The following is a 17,546-nucleotide window of genomic DNA, read 5'->3' on the forward strand; positions in this document are numbered from 1 at the left end:
AAAGAAGCCTCGAGTCTTTTAGCAAAACAGACGGGCTTATGAGAGTAAATTTGGTGTCATGGGGGACAGCGGTCCTTTCCGGAGACAGAATTTGTCTGAATCATTCAAATCGTTGTAGAATCAAAGCAACAATTGGACTGTTTGTGTTTCCTCAAAGGGGGAGAGCTCTCATGGCTTCAGCAGAGCTTGACTCGATCCACACGTTATGCACATCGCCACGAAATCTCAAAGGCTGTCTGCCAACATGTCCAAATGTATCCCCCCGAGAACACACATTTCATCGCTACGGTGCAGTCTACAGGATTAAACCTTCACAAAGAGCGGGACTCATCGTAGGGCGGAGCACGATTAATTGGCACGACATCATTAAACGCATTTGCTTGTCATATAATACGCCTACAGTGATGGCTTTCGTTATGTGCATAAAACGGGGATTTACGATGCAAGTGCCAGAACGCGTATGGTCCACGTATTGGTTGTTTAAAAAAAAAAAAAAGTGTACGTTCACATGAAAGCATCACATAAGTCTACATTCACTATAGTAGAAGCAGAAAAACTTGAATATCCTCGTGGAGCTTGCAAGTCGCGTGTATGGGATGATTTTGGCTATAAGAGGTGAAATGAGTCCTCGAAAGAGAATTTTTGTCTGCCTCAGATAACAGCGAATTTGGTGCCTGTGCTTGGATTGGCTCGTTCTTGAACGATTCGTTCAAATTAAAGAATCTTGTCCGTGAATGGATCACTTCCTCAAGTTGGGCATGTTGGAGGCGTGAACGGATCTTTTGAACGATTCGGCGAATGAATCTTTTGAACGATTCTTTTTGATAAACGTTTTCTAATGATTCACTTCTTAAGAGAACTGCAATGCGCATCACGAGTGTGTGCCGTCATTGCAACATGTCAAGGAAGTTGCAAGCATTCTCAGAATGTATCACGCCGCCAACGCAAAGGCTAACTTCAAAATAAATGAGAAATGCTTAGCAAATAATATATTGACGCAAATGCAATGGGCATTAGAATGTAATAGCCTTCGTAGTCTTTTATTTTGAAGTTGGCCCTCATGGTTGCGTGACGGTTGCCTTAACTTGTCTTTTCTTTTTTTCAGTGTGGTCGTTTGTCTGAAATTCACTTTCCAGAGGATCTACCTTAAATTCCAATTTGAGGACTTTTTCACAGTGCATGTATAAAATAAGAAATTATGCTGACCTTTATTGCATTTAAAGTTGATTAACAAAACTGACATATTTGACGTGTTGAGTTAAGTGTTTTTTTTTGTTGTTTATTTCATAAATGATTTTATTTTATTTTTTTACTGATAACAAATTTCCCCAAAACGACTTGTGACTCAAATCCAAGATCCGATCTAAACTGTCAGTTTTTTGATCCGTTACACCATTAGAGTATACATTCTGCTCTTTCAAATCTGGATTTGTTGACAGTGATGGATGGATAATTTAAAATTGTTTAATCAACAGAACAGGTGGACGTGAAATGATTTTTCTTTTGCATCCTTACTTGAAGTTGATTTACAAAGGTCACAGTCAAGTGGCAAAACGGAGCCATCTTTTGTTCCGTCGCCTTTTCACTAACGTCAGGCAAATGTAACTGGACTCCTTCCGAACTTTTGCCTTATAAAGTCATCAGTGCTATGCTCACTATTTAGTTGCTAGTTCACTATTTCTGAGCGCTGTAGCGACTAGACAGCTCTACGACTCTAAAGCATCCAGATGTTATGTGGGTTAGCTGGTCGCAGCCGCCTGCACAATTTAATCCCGCGCTGCTAAATCTGTCTTCTTGATAACCAATGTGTCTATTTGTAGCCTTTAAAGTCACGAGACAATATCGGACACAGTCGCTTTCCCATTCACCCCAGAAGATGTCGAGTCTTTTGTCTGCTTTCAGGAAGCAACCAAAGTGTCAGTCTTGATTTAAGACAGAGGCTTAAATGACAAAGAGGATGTTTCTGTGCCGGATCGATTGATTTTGAATAAATAGACTAGAGTCTGACACGTTCACTTCACATGTTTCTCCGCCTTTTGTCCAAATGGCCTAAAAAGGTTTAAGTGCATAAAAGCACACTTTCACTCTGGTCATTCAGCAGTTGCTCAATGGGAAATGTCCAATTGATCACATTATTCCCAATTTTCCATTCAAACTCCAAAAAAGTATCTACGTAGATACTGTAAGTGTTGCCTGAGTCTGGACGGCACTCACTTGAGAGCCATCCGATTAAATATCGACTGTAGAATGGCAAGTTGGATTCTGTGGTGTTAAGAATATAGCCTTTAACAAAGCACGAAAATCCTAATCTACATTTGGCGTAATCCTGATACTTTGCCACTCTGACTGCGCTATTTCCCATTGAAGTTTCGACGATAGCAGCTTAAACACATTGGGAAATAACTCCAAGCTTTGGGGTGATTTAAGCAGGCTCAGCATCGTCACGCTGTTAAGCTTTTATTGGTGCACTTGACAGCCCTATAGGCCCGTCGGACGTTTTGAGCTGGGACTTTTAAAAGCCTCGTCTAGTAATGTGCTTTTGTGATATTTTGCAACACTCTGCTGCCTAGAAATAGCATGAAAAATGACCCATTTGCTTTATCATGCATACATATTCACCGTACTTTGGATTCTTCCTTCAGACATGGCTGTCTTTGAGCATTTAGTGCAAAAAGTGCCCACCCACTTTGAATGGAAGCGGCACATATGTCGGTTCGTGTGTGGTGCAATGGCAGCTGTCCAGACGTCGCTTGCTATGGTTGGGGGAAGGAACCAGCTCTTTTTTTTTTTTTGTCGCCCCTCAGATGGCCGTAGATCACACCTCCCTATCTCACCACCCCAGGAGGAGTTTGTGTCCCTTGCCTGTTTAGTTCACAAAGTCCTCCATACTCTAATGATCTTCTGTCAGGCAGCCGAGCCAGCTGACACCACCTCTAGTGCGGAAAGGGACTGTGTGGCGCAGGATGTGGAGGTGAAAGGTCAAATCTCTGGCATGCCTTGTAATCGGATGGAAGTTGATGGGGGGGGGTAATCTGGTTTGCTTGTGGCCTTTATTTGTATTAAATCAATAGCACTTACCCTCGAGCTGAGACAGATGACATTTGACCGAGACGACACCCGAGCAGCCAGCTGACACAAATCTTCAGAATTCATGATTCTGTTATGCTGGTAGAAGAGGTCAAATTTGGGGATTGAGAAGCAGTTCCCAAGATTTCCTGAATGAGCTAGAAGGGTTGAAGTTGAAATTGTTTGGAATCGGTCAATAAATGTGAAAGAAGGAACAACGTACAGCAGAGGGATGAGCAATGTTAGGCTGAACAGCAAACCAACATTAAGTACAATAACTCATTTTTTCCACCACCCACGTAAATCAACTTTGCATAAATGCACAATATATTATAATGTAAAATATGTGCAGTATTGCTTTCAGCATTCACACCATTAATAATCATCACAGCCTTTCACAATTTCGACTGAACTTCATGATGATGTACTGTATGCTTGTGAAAATCAGCAGCACCTCTCCGGCACACACCCCCGCTCATTAGAAATGCGCAACCCCTCCTGAATATGAATCAGAATTGAAACACCCGCCGCAGCTCAGCTTTGCATATGGTGATTAATCATTTCATGCGGCAAACATAAAGGGGCGTTGTCCTCGCGAGCAATAAAACGCTTCCAATTAGACAGATGTCGTGTTTCATCGATTCAATGAAATCAATGATGTGGTGGTAATTGAAAGAAACGGCTTACTTCCAGGTTACTTATCCTTCACCAGTTATTATCTTGTAACTTTACAGACTCAGCCAGTCAACATGTCAGGTCTGATTTTGTAGAGAAATCTTGCATGCACTGGCTAATGTGATGCATGAGTGGCAGTGGCCACCTGGAAAAGGGATTGATTGCTAGGCTAATCATGCCGATGCAGCTATTAGGTTATCTCTGCCAACTCTTCTAAGAGAATGACACACACACACGGAAAGTCCCACGTGCGCAGGCGATGACACCATCCTTGGGGTGTGTGTGTGCATGTGCTTTTCTTCCTCTTTCTCACGTCACCTGATCACACAATAGCTTTGCAGCTCGATGTTGCAGCTTGGCTTCTGAGCTTTTATGTGCCGGTACTCTGAGGTGCAAAAGGATGCAGCCTTCTCAAGGGTGGTTTGTCAACAAGTGCAATAGATGAGTTTGTAAAGAAACAGGTGAGGTAGTAGAACTCATGGCATCCTCATAGATTCAGGTTTGCGGGTGCAAGTGGGGGAAGGAGAGTTCTCTAGGGTGGCTTCGGTTTTTATAATTGATGAAGGCTTTTCTGCACTGCACGACAGTGCGCAGTGCACATTTGCCGGCGGACATCCATTCGGCTGGATCCGTTCGATTGTGCCATTGAATAGCCTACTTGATGGCTTAAGTGTATTTTTGTGGCATCCCAGCCGGAAGACACCTGGCATCTCACGTCTTCAATCAAGCGCACGCAGCAAGCACATGTTGGTCACAGCCAGATGGAGATTTAGATTTAGATAATGAGACAATCGGACATATACACTTGCCCTAAAGCAGGGGGGGGGCAACTCCGGTCCTTGAGGGACGCTATCCTGCATGTTTTAGATCAGGGGTGGGCAAACTTCTTGATTGGCGGACCACAATGGGTTCTAAAATTTGACAGAGGGGCCGGACCAGGTGCAGATGGATGGAGTGTTTTGGTCACCTCACCTCATCGGAGAAAAAAAATACATTTGATTTTAAATGAAAGCGAACAAAAGCATTAAAACAAAATATATGTATTTGAGTTCGGCGGGGTGGATTAAAACGTTTAACGGGCCACATGTGGCCCCCGGGCCGTAGTTTGCCCACGCCTGTTTTAGATGTTTCCCCTCCTCCGACACATCTAATGATCAGGATTGTTATCAGGCTTCTGCAGCGCTTGCTTTCCCCCATGGCTAAAGCAACATGCACCTGTCAGTCACAATTTCCTCCTGCTGTGTTAAAAAATTTAAGTTTAAAAACGTGATCACTGACAACTCTTTCTCTTTCCATCACTGAATGCCACAGAACAGCCAGATGGTGGAGCTGCAGAGGAATCAGTTGCGTGATGACATCAAAGAGTACAAGTTCCGAGAGGCTCGTCTGCTGCAGGACTACACCGAGCTGGAGGAGGAAAACATCTCGTTGCAGAAGCAGGTGTCGGGGCTCAAGCAGAGCCAGGTGAGGTGGTGCTTGTTCATATCTGGGAAATTTGAGCTGCAGTTCTTTCAGGATTCTTCCACACTGCCAAAGAAGTGCTGAAATCTCATTTGACGCATTTACGACCATTGACGGCTAAAGACGTCAAAGATCCATTTTTTTTTACTCGGCTGGTAGCGATTCGCTCAATTATATTATAGATAATGTATATTACACCATATGGAAACTACAGATTTACTGTTTTGGTTTTCCAACCAAAACAATGCCAAATCGATATTGTACTCTTATAGTGGAAATTATTGAATGAATGAATCCTAGAGGATTGCATAATCCATGAAACATTTGCTATCTCTGCTTCCCGGCACCCCGCCTAGGTTGAGTTTGAGGGTTTGAAGCATGAAATCCGTCGCCTGGAGGAGGATATGCAGTTCCTGAACAGCCAACTGGAGGATGCCATCCGCCTCAAGGAGATTGCTGAGCGGCAGCTGGGTGAAGCCCTTGAGACCATCAAGACTGAGCGTGAGCTGAAAGCCTCCCTGAGGAAGGAGCTGTCTCACTACATGAACATTGGAGACACACTCTACAACAGGTAAGTGATGATCAAGACTCGATTCGCCGCATCATCTCATCTTCAATCTCCCCTCTGCAGCCCTCTGAGTATCTCTCTGGATGGACTCAAATTCTCCGATGATGCCACCACGGAGCCCAACAATGACGACGCTCTTCATGGCTACGAGAACGCTTTCAGCAAGCTGCTCACCGACGACAACCGCATGTCCAAGAAGGAAGAGCTGTTCCACCCAGCGCCCAGTCTTGTGGATGACCTCCTCAGCGAGCTGAACATCTCTGAAATCCAGAAGCTTAAGCAGCAACTGATTCAGGTTTGTGTTTTGGCCAAGACCAAGTCCCGAATTTTTCAGACTAGTCACACTTTTGAATTTGAATTTCTTTTGGTGCATTACCGCCCGTGGCCACTTTTGTTAGCGTGATTTGCGCAACCAGAAATGGAAGAATAAGTCATCGTTATGGCAACCAATGTGTGACCCCTAATTTTGGAACGCGCCTTCCGCCACAAGGACGATTTACAGAAATCCAGTCCAGCGTGTCATCCGCCTTCCATCTGTAGTCAAAGTCACACATCTCATTCCACTCTTGGCTTGGTCATCTCTCCTCAGATGGAACGTGAGAAGGTCAACCTGCTGTCCACTCTGCAGGACTCCCAGAAACAACTTGAGCAGGCCAATGGTGCTCTCTCAGAGCACCAGGAGAAGGTGAACCGTCTGACGGAGAACCTTAATGCCATCCGCAAGCTGCAGGCCAGCAAGGAGCGCCAGTCTGCCTTGGACAATGAGAAAGAACGCGACAGCAATGAAGATGGAGACTACTACGAGGTGGACATCAATGGGCCGGAGATCCTGGAGTGCAAGTACAAGGTGTCTAGGAGTTAAATCGAGTAGCAAGAACGACTTAAATGCAAGTTAATTTACCATCATGGTTGCTTTTCTAGGTTGCCGTTTCAGAAGCTGGGGAACTGAAGGAGGAACTCAAGACTTTAAAGGCCGAGTATCAGGCGTGTCAGTCCCGTTATGAAGAAGAGCGCACTCGGCTGGAGAACGATGTGACTACACTCGGCGAGAAGCTGTCCACTCTGGAGAAGACGAGAGGTTTTGAAAAAGACGAGAAGGCCAAGCTGGAGAAGGAGTTGCGCAAGGTACGTTTAGTCTGATGTCCCACTTGAAAGTCAAAGTGAAGTCCGTTCATGCTCTTGATTTCTGTCCCTTTATCAGCTGAGTGACGTGGCCGGTGAATCTCAGGGCAGCCTGAGTGTGGCTCAGGACGAGCTGGTCACGTTCAGCGAAGAACTGGCCACCCTCTACAACCACGTGTGCATGTGCAACAACGAGACCCCCAACCGCGTTATGCTCGACTTCTACAAGGAGGGCAAGGGTGGGCGTAGCAGCCCCGAAGGCCGTGGCCGCCGCTCTCCCATCCTGCTCACCAAGGGCCTTTTCCCCGAGCCTGTTAAGACCGAGCTCGATGGCGCCACATCTCCGGGCTCCTCCATCCCTTCTCCTGTGTCCGACCACCGCCGCGAGCCCATGAACATCTACAATCTGGTGGCCATCATAAGGGACCAGATCAAGCACTTGCAGCTGGCCGTGGACCGCACCACGGAGCTGTCGCGCCAGAGGGTGGCGTCTCTGGAGCTCGGCACCGTGGCCGACAAGGACAAAGAGGCCTGCATGGAGGAGATCCTCAAGCTGAAATCCCTCCTCAGCACAAAGAGGGAACAGATTGCTACGCTGAGGACGGTTCTGAAGGCTAACAAGCAGGTTAGTTTGTCTTTTATCCACTGTGGATGCCTCTTCCGGATCATTCAATATCCCAAACATTTGTGACTTGAAGGACAGAAAAACAAGACGGGTGGGGGGAAACTATTTGAAATCTTTTCAGCTGTTGAGCAAATGTGGATGTGGTCTATAGCCGACACGGGTGGGGGACAGCAGTCCTTTGGTGGCAGCTGCACAAAGACGGAACAAAAACAGAGTCCTTTTAAAGTTTGTGTGGTTCAGCCAGAAACGAGACATGAAAAAGACCTCAATTTTTAACAACTGACGAACAATAGAAGCAAAGGAGCTTCCCACCAAGCTGCCAAAATGAATTACGGTACATATGGTAGAATAAAGTAGCGCTATAATAAAAGTTGATCGAATCTTGTTGCTACTTACAGACCGCCGAAGTTGCTCTCGCCAACCTGAAGAGCAAGTACGAAAATGAGAAGGCTATGGTGACCGAGACCATGATGAAATTGCGGAATGAGCTCAAAACCCTGAAGGAGGACGCGGCCACCTTTTCCTCCCTCCGAGCTATGTTTGCCACGCGGTAAGACACTTCCCACCACATCCCCGCTGGTCATGCAAAATGCATTGTGGTTAATTATCATATCATTGTACAAACATCGAATTTAACACAGCTACTGTGATATCATTGTCATTTCTTACATGAATTCACAATTGTTTCTCAAGCGCTTTAGCCTCCCTATTCCGCAAATGTAAAATGCTGGTGTCACGTTGGCACTCTGCAGAACCACATGGCCGCGGCTTGTCTATGGAATGCTGAAACGCGATCTCTAATCACGCTTTTGTGGCTCTTCACGATGCGTTTTGGTCTCCGAAACAACTCCTTTGACGACAATATCCGTCAGGCTCTGGTTCCTGTCAGTGTTCTGTTTTCTCCGCATGAATTACACTGTGTTTATGGGATCCTTATATTGGTATGTAAATTCTGTCCTATGCAGCAGGAGGTGAGGGAGGGGACGGTGCGAGGGACTAGAGTTTTCCCACACTCCCTTGCCTTTGTGTACACACCCCTCTGTCCTTCCTCACCACCAAGCACCCGATTCTCCACTAAAGAAAGGGAGGAAAGAGTCCTTCACGTGCTGTTTTTTTTTTTTTTTTTTTCCACTGTTCACCACCATTATAATGCTTGTGCTGGTGGATTTCTTCTTTTTTTTTTTTTTTTTTTTTTCTAAATTCATGTTGCAGTCATAGTTTGGATGGCAGGGTAGGGTCAGTATGTGCCTTAATGTGGGCTGCTGTGATTTTTATCTTTCCAGCTGCAGCTTCTTGTGTCATGTTAGCTCTTGCCTTTTCACATTCCGAAGACATGTTCTCAGTGCTGGTTGCCTCTTGATTCACAGCCGAGCCATTTGCCTGAGTCACTTTTGCTCCTCATCGAACCTGCAGCCCCTTTGTTAGTTGTTGTCTCCCCGTCACCATTCAATTAATCCTCGGGGACCCTTCCCTTTGAGTGATAGCCAACCCACCATGACCAATCGAGTTCCAGACAACACAACAGCTGTGCATGTGTGTGTGTGTGTGTGTGTGTGTGTGTGCGTCAGAATTACGGCTGCATGAGTGATGCAATAGTTAAGGGCTCATGTGACAAGTAGATTCTCAAAAGTTGTTTGTTAAAGCTGTGAATGTGCTAACTATTTAGCAGCCTTCCCTTTTCCATTGTGCCTCTCACCCCATCACCAGCACAGAAACGCTTCTATTGTATCCAAGCAGTCCCAAGAATAGACTCGTCGTTTTTTTCCCCCCCGGGAAAACCCCTCTCAGCCCCCCCCAGCCAACCTTAAGTCGACTCGATCCAGCCCTCCCACCCTCATCATGGTGGATTTAATGAAGCAGGACTGATCCCTTTTGTCTGCATGTGTGTGTCCCACTGGGAATCAAACTGCACACACAAAGGAGGGGCTAAGGTTATGTTTGTCCGGTGGTCAGTCGGGTTCACGCTCTCCCAGCACGTGTAGCAACGCACGCAGCAAAACATCTGCACATGGCGTGTCTGTTTTGAGATTGTGCCCTCGAGATATTTAGAACAATAGTATCCTTCGCACACACACACATATTTGTGTATTATAACAAGAAAAGTAAATAAGTCGTAACTCCAAACTACATTTGGATTACTTTTTAGAAAATTCTGTGGCCTTGTAATAAGTGAAAAAAATGAATTCACCAAAATGTGTGACATAATGCATTTTAGAGACATAAACACAGACACACAGTATGCAGCGAATATGAAACAAAGTAGGGTGAGGTTACCGTTGAAGAATACACAAAATAAGACTCCTCCCTCAATTGAGGTGAGTTGTCCTCAGAGGAATGTCACTTTGATATTTTCTTTTTTGTCAGCGACTTTGTGAGTCACTGTCGCTTTTTTTTTACCTGTTCAGTGTCACGCATCAAATTGCACCAGGTGATGGGTGACTTTGCCACAAGGCAGCATGCAAGCAGTCATGTGGGACAGTTGTTGTTTGCTATTTTGCACATAGACGGGAAAACTGTGGCGGTAATGTGATCTCACTTATGTTTAAAAAGTTAAGATGTGGTGTGAGGGGCTACACCACAGTGATTAACATTGTTGAGTGTTTTGAAGTTTCTTCAATTCCCTCACTGTTGATTTTTTTTTTTATAATTATTCATTTTTTTTAAATAAGGCAGGGGTTGGACAAGACCTCCTAGTTCCCCATGGAATTTAAATTCTTTTTACAGTGTCATTTTCCATTCTCCCAACAATTTTGAGAATGCCCCCCTAAGGCCTAACTGGATGTTTTAGGTGCATGAGGATGAATTAGAGAGCCCGCCCTAACCTCTACAATGTTTAGCTCAGTGGAGGTAGAATCGAAGAATACACACTCCCAAAACTGTGAAAGTCTGAAGACTGGAAGCTGCTTAAGCAAGATGAACTACCTTTCAATTCCTTCTTCGTCCTTACAAGCGCAATGGCTTGTTGCGAGTGGCTCTTGTTTTACAAGCAGAGAGAGTTCGGGGGGGAAAAAAAAAACCCTAGTAATCTTTGGCAATTATTATAATGGAACCAGTTCAGTGACAAACTGTTTAGAATTGTGAAAATGGAACTGGTCGATGTCACAGCAAGGCTGCGTAACTTGAATTGAAGGGTGAATAGCGCCCCCTGGTGGCAATCTGGGAGGGGTGTGCTTGTGCAATGCGGTACATATGCGAGTGGATCTCTACACTTTTACAATTTTACTCTAGTAGCTGTATAACAAGTATAATAAAGCAAAACATTGCCATTCAAAGCCCAATTGATTTTACTGTTATTACACTGTTATGCCACATCAGCAGCTAAAATGTCCAAATGTTTACGTGAATATCATGCCATGTGCCCCTTTTAAATTTGGCCATGTGTCATTTCATCCCCAGTTGCGACGAATATGTCACTCAGTTGGAGGCCATGCAGAGGCAGCTGGCTGCGGCAGAGGATGAAAAGAAGACCCTCAACTCTCTGCTGAGGATGGCCATCCAGCAGAAGCTGGCCCTGACGCAGCGCCTGGAGGACCTGGAGTTCGACCACGAGCAGACGCGGCGCACAGTCAACGGCTTGCGCTCCAAAACCCGCGGCAAGGCCTCCACCGGCGCTGCTGGCAACCCCAACGTAAGCCAGGCTCTCACCTGCGCCGGCTCCGGCCAAGCCGAGCACGGCAACGCCATGCCCAGCGGCCTCCTGGGAGGCCCCGCCGTCTTCTGCAGCGAGAAGTATAAGATCTACTGCGACTGAAGCGGCGGCCGAGTCTGCAAGGAACTGCTGTGTACAGAGGGGAGGGGGCCCGAGGGCCTCCCCTGCCATAGTGTTAAAGAGCCCCCACTCGCTCGCTTTGCTCTCTGGTTGGCCTGTGCTCCTCTAGGGACTACTGTGTGACTAAACATCTGCTTGTGTGTGCTAGTGTCAAGGCTTGGTGATGCACAGGTTTGTGTACAGTGTGCACGAGACATTTGGACTGTAGTAGACAAACAAGGCATTGTACGGCCGTGATTATGTTCAAGGCACCTTGTGCATATACTGGAGTGTCTATTCTTTCCAAAGTCTTTGTGCTGTACATAGGAAGCTCAAGGTGGCGTTTGTGCTTTGCGCTTCAGTCTTCTGCCTCCTAAGTGTGTTTGTTGCCCGGCAACAAACACATCATAGAGATGTGTTGAACAGGAGGATTTCCAAAGAAGACTTCTGGTGGCACGGGTGCTCCTTGAAATGATGAAAGCTCAGCTGACCACTGTTATGGTAAATGTTTACAAAGATTGAACACAAAAAAAAAAATATATATATACATGCAATCCATCCCTGCAGTTTGAGCAAGGGAGCGCCGTTTGAACTGATACATGAAAATCCGGATCACTTTTCCGATGGGCAGTGAAGGAGCACCTGTGACCGCGGCTGTTTATTATTTGAGGATTGCTTTCAAGTCCAAGCTGTGATACTCGTGCAGCAATACGGCTCATGCACAATAGTAACGCATGGCTTTGCAGCTGTACGAGCTTTTTAAGTGCTTTTCTGTTGTCGAGGTACGCGATCGACTCGCGTACTACGTTGTCAGTGAGAAGTTATTTTTGCGGTCTTTTTAGTGTTACATATTCATGTTGCAATGGATTTTTTCAGAGCCATACGAGGAGGGAGACAGGATATTTGACAACTCAATCTCCAAATCTAAAATAAGTGCGCTTCAGCATCGGTGCCTCAGGTTCAACCTTCGGGCAAAAATGGGATTTCATTGATATACTGTGAACAGATATGGTTTGCAACAAAATGATTCCTTTCAATCGTAAACGAGCACAAATTGGATGATCAATCTCCAAACCGACAAACCACGCGGCCAAAGTGCCTGACAAAGCAAACACTTGATATGTTTAAACCGTGACCTTGCGTCCTACTCTCCCTTCCTCCGTCTATGTGCTTCTCCTGTCTCCAATTGGCCACGAGGAGCATTTTAGATTGCCAGCAACCCTCCCAAGGTCAACCTTAAAGTACAATTGAGGATTTTGTGTCGGTTCAGGTAACGTCCTCACTTTTTGTTTTACCCTTTAGAACTCATGCGTGTGTGCGTGTTACTGATGTGTGTTCAAATGGAACCTCATCCTCTTTTTTTTTTCTTTTTTTAGTTTGATGTGCGAGGGCGAAGCGAAGTACTGTCTTAGTAGCCAGAATAGCTTTAAACCTTTGCCGAACATATGTTACGCAAATAGTAAAAAAAAAATAAGAGTGGGGCTTGTGTTTTAATACTCAATATATTGCTTGTGGATCATAACAAACATTAGCTTTATGATTCTAAAAGCAGGGTTGATGCGAGGGTTTCCTTCAAGATTGAGCAAATTTTTGCAAAAAAAAAAAAACCCCAACAATTTTCTACCCGTATATATAAAACTCTATATTCTTAACACGATCTCGTTCAGGTGAATGATCTTGCAGGATCCCGCTGCGGTATTTGTTCCGTCTCGCATGTGAAGAGAGCGACACAACGTCAGCGTCGCGTCAACCCTGTTTGAGTGAGCATGGAGACGGCGGGAAAAGAAAAAGCCGCCAACTCGTAGTCAGTCACGTGTCTCACATATATGACGATGAGGAGGTAGTAGTTGACTTAGACTGCGCGGGCATTTCCCGAGGGAGAAGCTCGTTTCATTTTTTTATTTTTTTTGGGAGAGGAGAGAGAGAAAAAACTGAGGACTGGTTGTTCAACCACAAGACTCAGATTAGCTGAGTCAGCCGTTCTTCATGCGGAAGCTCAGTAAAAGCTGAGCGTTAACGAGACCCCAGGTTACGTGGTCTTGACTTGGATTCATACTTGTCGAAATCTGCGTCACCTGATTGGCTCCTCCTACCTCCTGTCGCTTCCATCTTTTCCGTCACTCCACACACGATGCTTTCGTATTCTGAAACATCCTGCATGACAAAAGCATTACTCATCAATTGTATACAAGACAGCATCTCCTCTGCTTGTGCGCTTGTAAAAACAATTTTGAAAATGGACTGAACTCAAAATGTTTTGCTGTTGGGAAAATTGGCTTTCCTGTATTTCACAACAAAGAAATTCGAGTTTGTTGAACTAATTGTTCTGTATATTATCCTCTAATTTAAAGTAAAAGCTACTCAGAAATTTGTTTTTTGAGCAAACAACATGCGTGCTTTTTTTGTGCTAACGTTGAAAAATAAATGTCAATTTTTTTCATTTTATATTTTTTTCCAATTTAAATGACTGTTCGTTTATCCCAAACAAACACAAATTGTGTTTCAAGCCTGCGAATTGATTGATTGCTTCCACCAGTGACAAGACAGAGGAGATGTTTTGGTTTTTTTTTTTGTTTTTTTGGTCCATGTTTATTTTTGGATTTACTTTTATTTTAGTTTATTTTTAATCTGTGCACTTTTATAATATAGAATTCTAACAGAATATGATTAACCTTTAGGAAAGTGTGGTAGTACTATGGTTTGTGAGATATTCAGTATAGGATATTATAAATTCAAGTTCTGACCGTACGTGTGTCCCACAAAAATCTTGTTACTCGACTAAAGTTTACTCCACAAACCACAGCGCTACAACTTTTGCCTAATCCTAAAGGAGTTCTACATGAGTTACTCATTCTTTAAGTTATATTTCATTATATGTTGTGCTGTTATTTATCTGTTATGTTCGTTCTACTGCCATATTCACTACAAAAATCCAGGGTGATCCAATTCTGGGGTTTTTCGTATTTATTATTCCTAGGAATAGTTCAAAATAACTCGAAACTTGACAACGCTCTCACTTGAATCGGTAAGTTGTGTTTTGGGAAAATTTGAGCGATATGACTTTTTTTCCTAGCTTCTTACCGAGGGCGTTCCACTGAAACGGGATCACTGACCTTCAGAATTCTCTGCAATAGCGAGCATTAAATTCCAAATTGGAATTGTTTCATTCTCTCTTGATTTATCGTGCCAAATCTTGGTACACCGTTTAAGGTCTGACAGACAAAGCGCCAACTACAAAAGGTGTCAGTTGGGCTGGGGATCTTTTTGCTTTGTTTCGTTCGTTCTTGTTTCGGACCAGTAGTGCCTTTCATTGTTTCAAGGGAGAATTTTAGACTAGCGTTTTTTTTGTTGTTTTTTTTATGTTTTTGTCTCTCTGGGTGACGACTCGGGACTCAAAATGTCTCTGAGCAGCAATAAGCGCAAAGGGAATTGTGCCCCCTTTCTGCATGACTAAGAAGATAAGTTTTAGAATTAGCTGAATAATTCCAAGATTGTATTGAATTCTGCAGGTCAGCGATCCGCTCAATAAATTCAGGGGTATTAACAAAATGTTTTGTTTTTTAATCAAACTTTGAGAACCAAAAGTCCATTTGGCCTCCTGTTGTTGAACAAACGGCTCCAAGCATCTTTCGTGTGTTTGTGTAGCTGAGTGTGTTATTGGAAACTACAAGCGGTGTTTGGTGAAGGTCATGGAGTATATCGATAGTATTATTGAAGAAAAAAAATGCAGAGAGCGCATTTTATCTTTTTCTCTTTTTTTTTTCAGTTTCAAACCTTTTTTTATACACTGTTAAGCAATTTTGTTTTCAGGAAACAGAAAACTAAATTAGCATCAACAAGCGTGAATAGTGCCATGATAGCCAATGCTCGTTTGTTGAGGCGTCAAAGTTAACAATATGAAAGTTAAGCTAACGAGAAAAAAAAAAAGTGCAATTCTGATAACGTTGAAGTTAAAAAAAAAAAAGTTTTCTGTTTGCTGTAAGCGACTGCATTGTGATAATTAAACTAGCTGTGCAAACTTTATATTGTCATATTGTGTTTTCAGTATTGATCCGTAAAAGTTTGATATCTTTATATGAAATAATGACTTCATCTGTATGTTAATATTTATTTGACCTGTCATGCAGTACTGTATTCTTATCAATAATGTGCATTATGATCAGTGGTCTTGATTACAACCTAATGTCACATGCATGTTTATCAGCTATGGGACCTTTACACAGCAGTGAAAACAAAACAGGTAAACTTTTTAGGGTCTTGGAAAATTAGGAAAAAAATTAAGTGAGATGAATCTGATGTATTACTGCTGAACTAACCCGGTGAAAGTGTTTGGTTTGTTTTCTGGCTGGGATGTGGTCCAAACTGTGTAAAGGTAGTCATGCTGGGTAAAATCAATAAACGTGACTTAAGTCGCATAGCTTGTCGGTGTTGTTTTTTTTTTTTGTGTGTGTGGTGAACAGAAGCTCCTCCACAGCAGCAGATGCAGGGTTAACTTGGGAAGTGTGTGGTGAAACGTAGACGCTTGAGCACTCCCAGATGGACGCCATGCTTCCCAGCTGTGGAAGGTTTCAGGATCACATTTCATACAATGCACAACAACACTCCCACTGCCTCTTCCCAGCTTTCAGACTCCACCGCCATCTCCCTCCTCCTTTTCCCTCCTTCCTCGCTTCCCTCTGGGGACACACCCACACATCTCATGGCAGCGGATTTCCACTGACCTTTGGTGCCCCCAGCACTTCCTGTCCAGGCTCTGGAGACCAGCTCTTACTTTAAACCGCAGTTGTTGGACTCTTAACACAGCCTGCTTTCCGATTAAGTGCAAATCAAATAGAATGCTTCATTCGGATTTATAAAAGTGGGGCAACCGCATAAAATAACAAAAAATATTAATACAGTATCAAATAAAAACACATAATTGGTATTTTAAGCCTAAGCATTTTTTTTTGGGGGGGGGGGGGGGTTACGTTATTGTGCCCTCTGTTAGGATATTTAATAACCATGCCCGAAATAATAAGCGGTGGGTCTCAACAAGGCAGTGGAAAAAGACATGACGTCACTTTTTGTAACAGGGGAGCCCCTGTCGGTACCCCTGCATGATTCTCTCACTCGGGTGGACTGGCAGACAAAATGTGGGTCAGTGGGACTGCTCCCATGGCTCCATGCAGTAATGTTAAGGGCGGAGTCTCAGCAGAACAGCTGTTTCACATCGGAGATGCTGTGCGCATTACTCAAAAGCACCACGTGGTGTCGCTATAAGACAGTGTTAGTTGAGTTTCAAGCATAGCGCTGAAGTCCAGGTTCGATTTGCTGTGTGAGTTTGTGCCTACAAAGAGCCCTCTTCATGAGCATCAGCCATGTGATCAATCCATGTGGAGGCTGAAGGAGCAGTGAGCCATGATCAGCTGGTCTGATGGAGGACAAACTCTCACGTGGCTCTCCTTAGTACACGCACACACATGCACATTTTCAGAAGAGAGCCACTGGAGCAGGAATAAGACCATTGATGGCGGTAACAAATGCATGACCAGTGGGGTTGCGAGCTCAGGCCTCATGAGGTGATTCAACATCAACTCACTTGAATTTTAGCTCCACTGCACATACTTGACTGCAGATTCACTTTATAGATGATGACACAAGATGCCGCAAAAGCTAGAAAAATCATTGTATATAGTATATATGAACCTATGGTGATGGTGAAGAATATCATACAGGTTTGAAGTTTTAACCCTAAATGTATTACAATATTAGCTATTTATGCTTCATGAATATAATGCACTTACTACTGAGCGACAGTTTTTATGACCAGTTACGCCTGGGCTTCATCGAAAATCACCCGGCCTCTCGCATAACTTCCACAGTAGTGTTGATTCAAACAGTATGAGGTTTATTCACAACTCCAAAAAAGAAACACGCGTCTTAAGTCTGTGTGGTGATAGCACCCTAGAGGATGCCATCAGAGGTGGGGGGGCTCGAGTCATAAGACTTGAACTCGAGTTTATGAAATGCCTTCTAAAAAATGTTTTAAAAAAAGAATGAAAAATGAGCTTGCCTTGCTGGTCATCAGCTACCAGCTGGGCAACGGTATGCCGACCTTGCTAGGGTGGCTGTGGCTCAGTTGGTAGCGTGGGTTGCCCAGTAACTATTGGTTTGGATGTTTGAATCCAGGCTGCTTTTGCTGGTCTTGGACCACCATGCTTCTGACTTGGCTTTGCCTTTTGTTTGTAACCCAGCCAACGGACGAGGGCTGAGGCTGACTAGCAAGTGAGATGCTCCAAAGA

General features: G+C 44.2%; 1 protein-coding gene across 2 annotated transcripts in view; it reads left to right on the plus strand.

Annotated features, from left to right (window-relative positions):
• Positions 1-15,680, plus strand: part of LOC148339796 (protein bicaudal D homolog 2-like) — a 31,392-nt gene extending 15,712 nt beyond the window's left edge. Inside the window, exons 3-10 of one of the 2 annotated variants that reach the window (XM_088290752.1) lie at positions 5,053-5,205; positions 5,559-5,773; positions 5,834-6,065; positions 6,360-6,617; positions 6,692-6,895; positions 6,972-7,517; positions 7,916-8,067; positions 10,914-15,680. In XM_088290752.1, coding sequence (XP_088146878.1) covers positions 5,053-5,205; positions 5,559-5,773; positions 5,834-6,065; positions 6,360-6,617; positions 6,692-6,895; positions 6,972-7,517; positions 7,916-8,067; positions 10,914-11,268 — 2,115 coding nt within the window. In that variant the 3' untranslated portion in view covers positions 11,269-15,680. The remainder of the gene's footprint in view (positions 1-5,052; positions 5,206-5,558; positions 5,774-5,833; positions 6,066-6,359; positions 6,618-6,691; positions 6,896-6,971; positions 7,518-7,915; positions 8,068-10,913) is intronic. The other variant, XM_088290754.1, reaches the window with a different exon arrangement.
• Positions 15,681-17,546: the final 1,866 nt, after the last annotated feature.

Source organism: Idiotropiscis lumnitzeri, chromosome 3, assembly GCF_059441095.1.
Source record: "Idiotropiscis lumnitzeri isolate Australia: NSW breed Sydney's pygmy pipehorse chromosome 3, RoL_Ilum_1.0, whole genome shotgun sequence".
NCBI lineage: Eukaryota > Metazoa > Chordata > Actinopteri > Syngnathiformes > Syngnathidae > Idiotropiscis > Idiotropiscis lumnitzeri.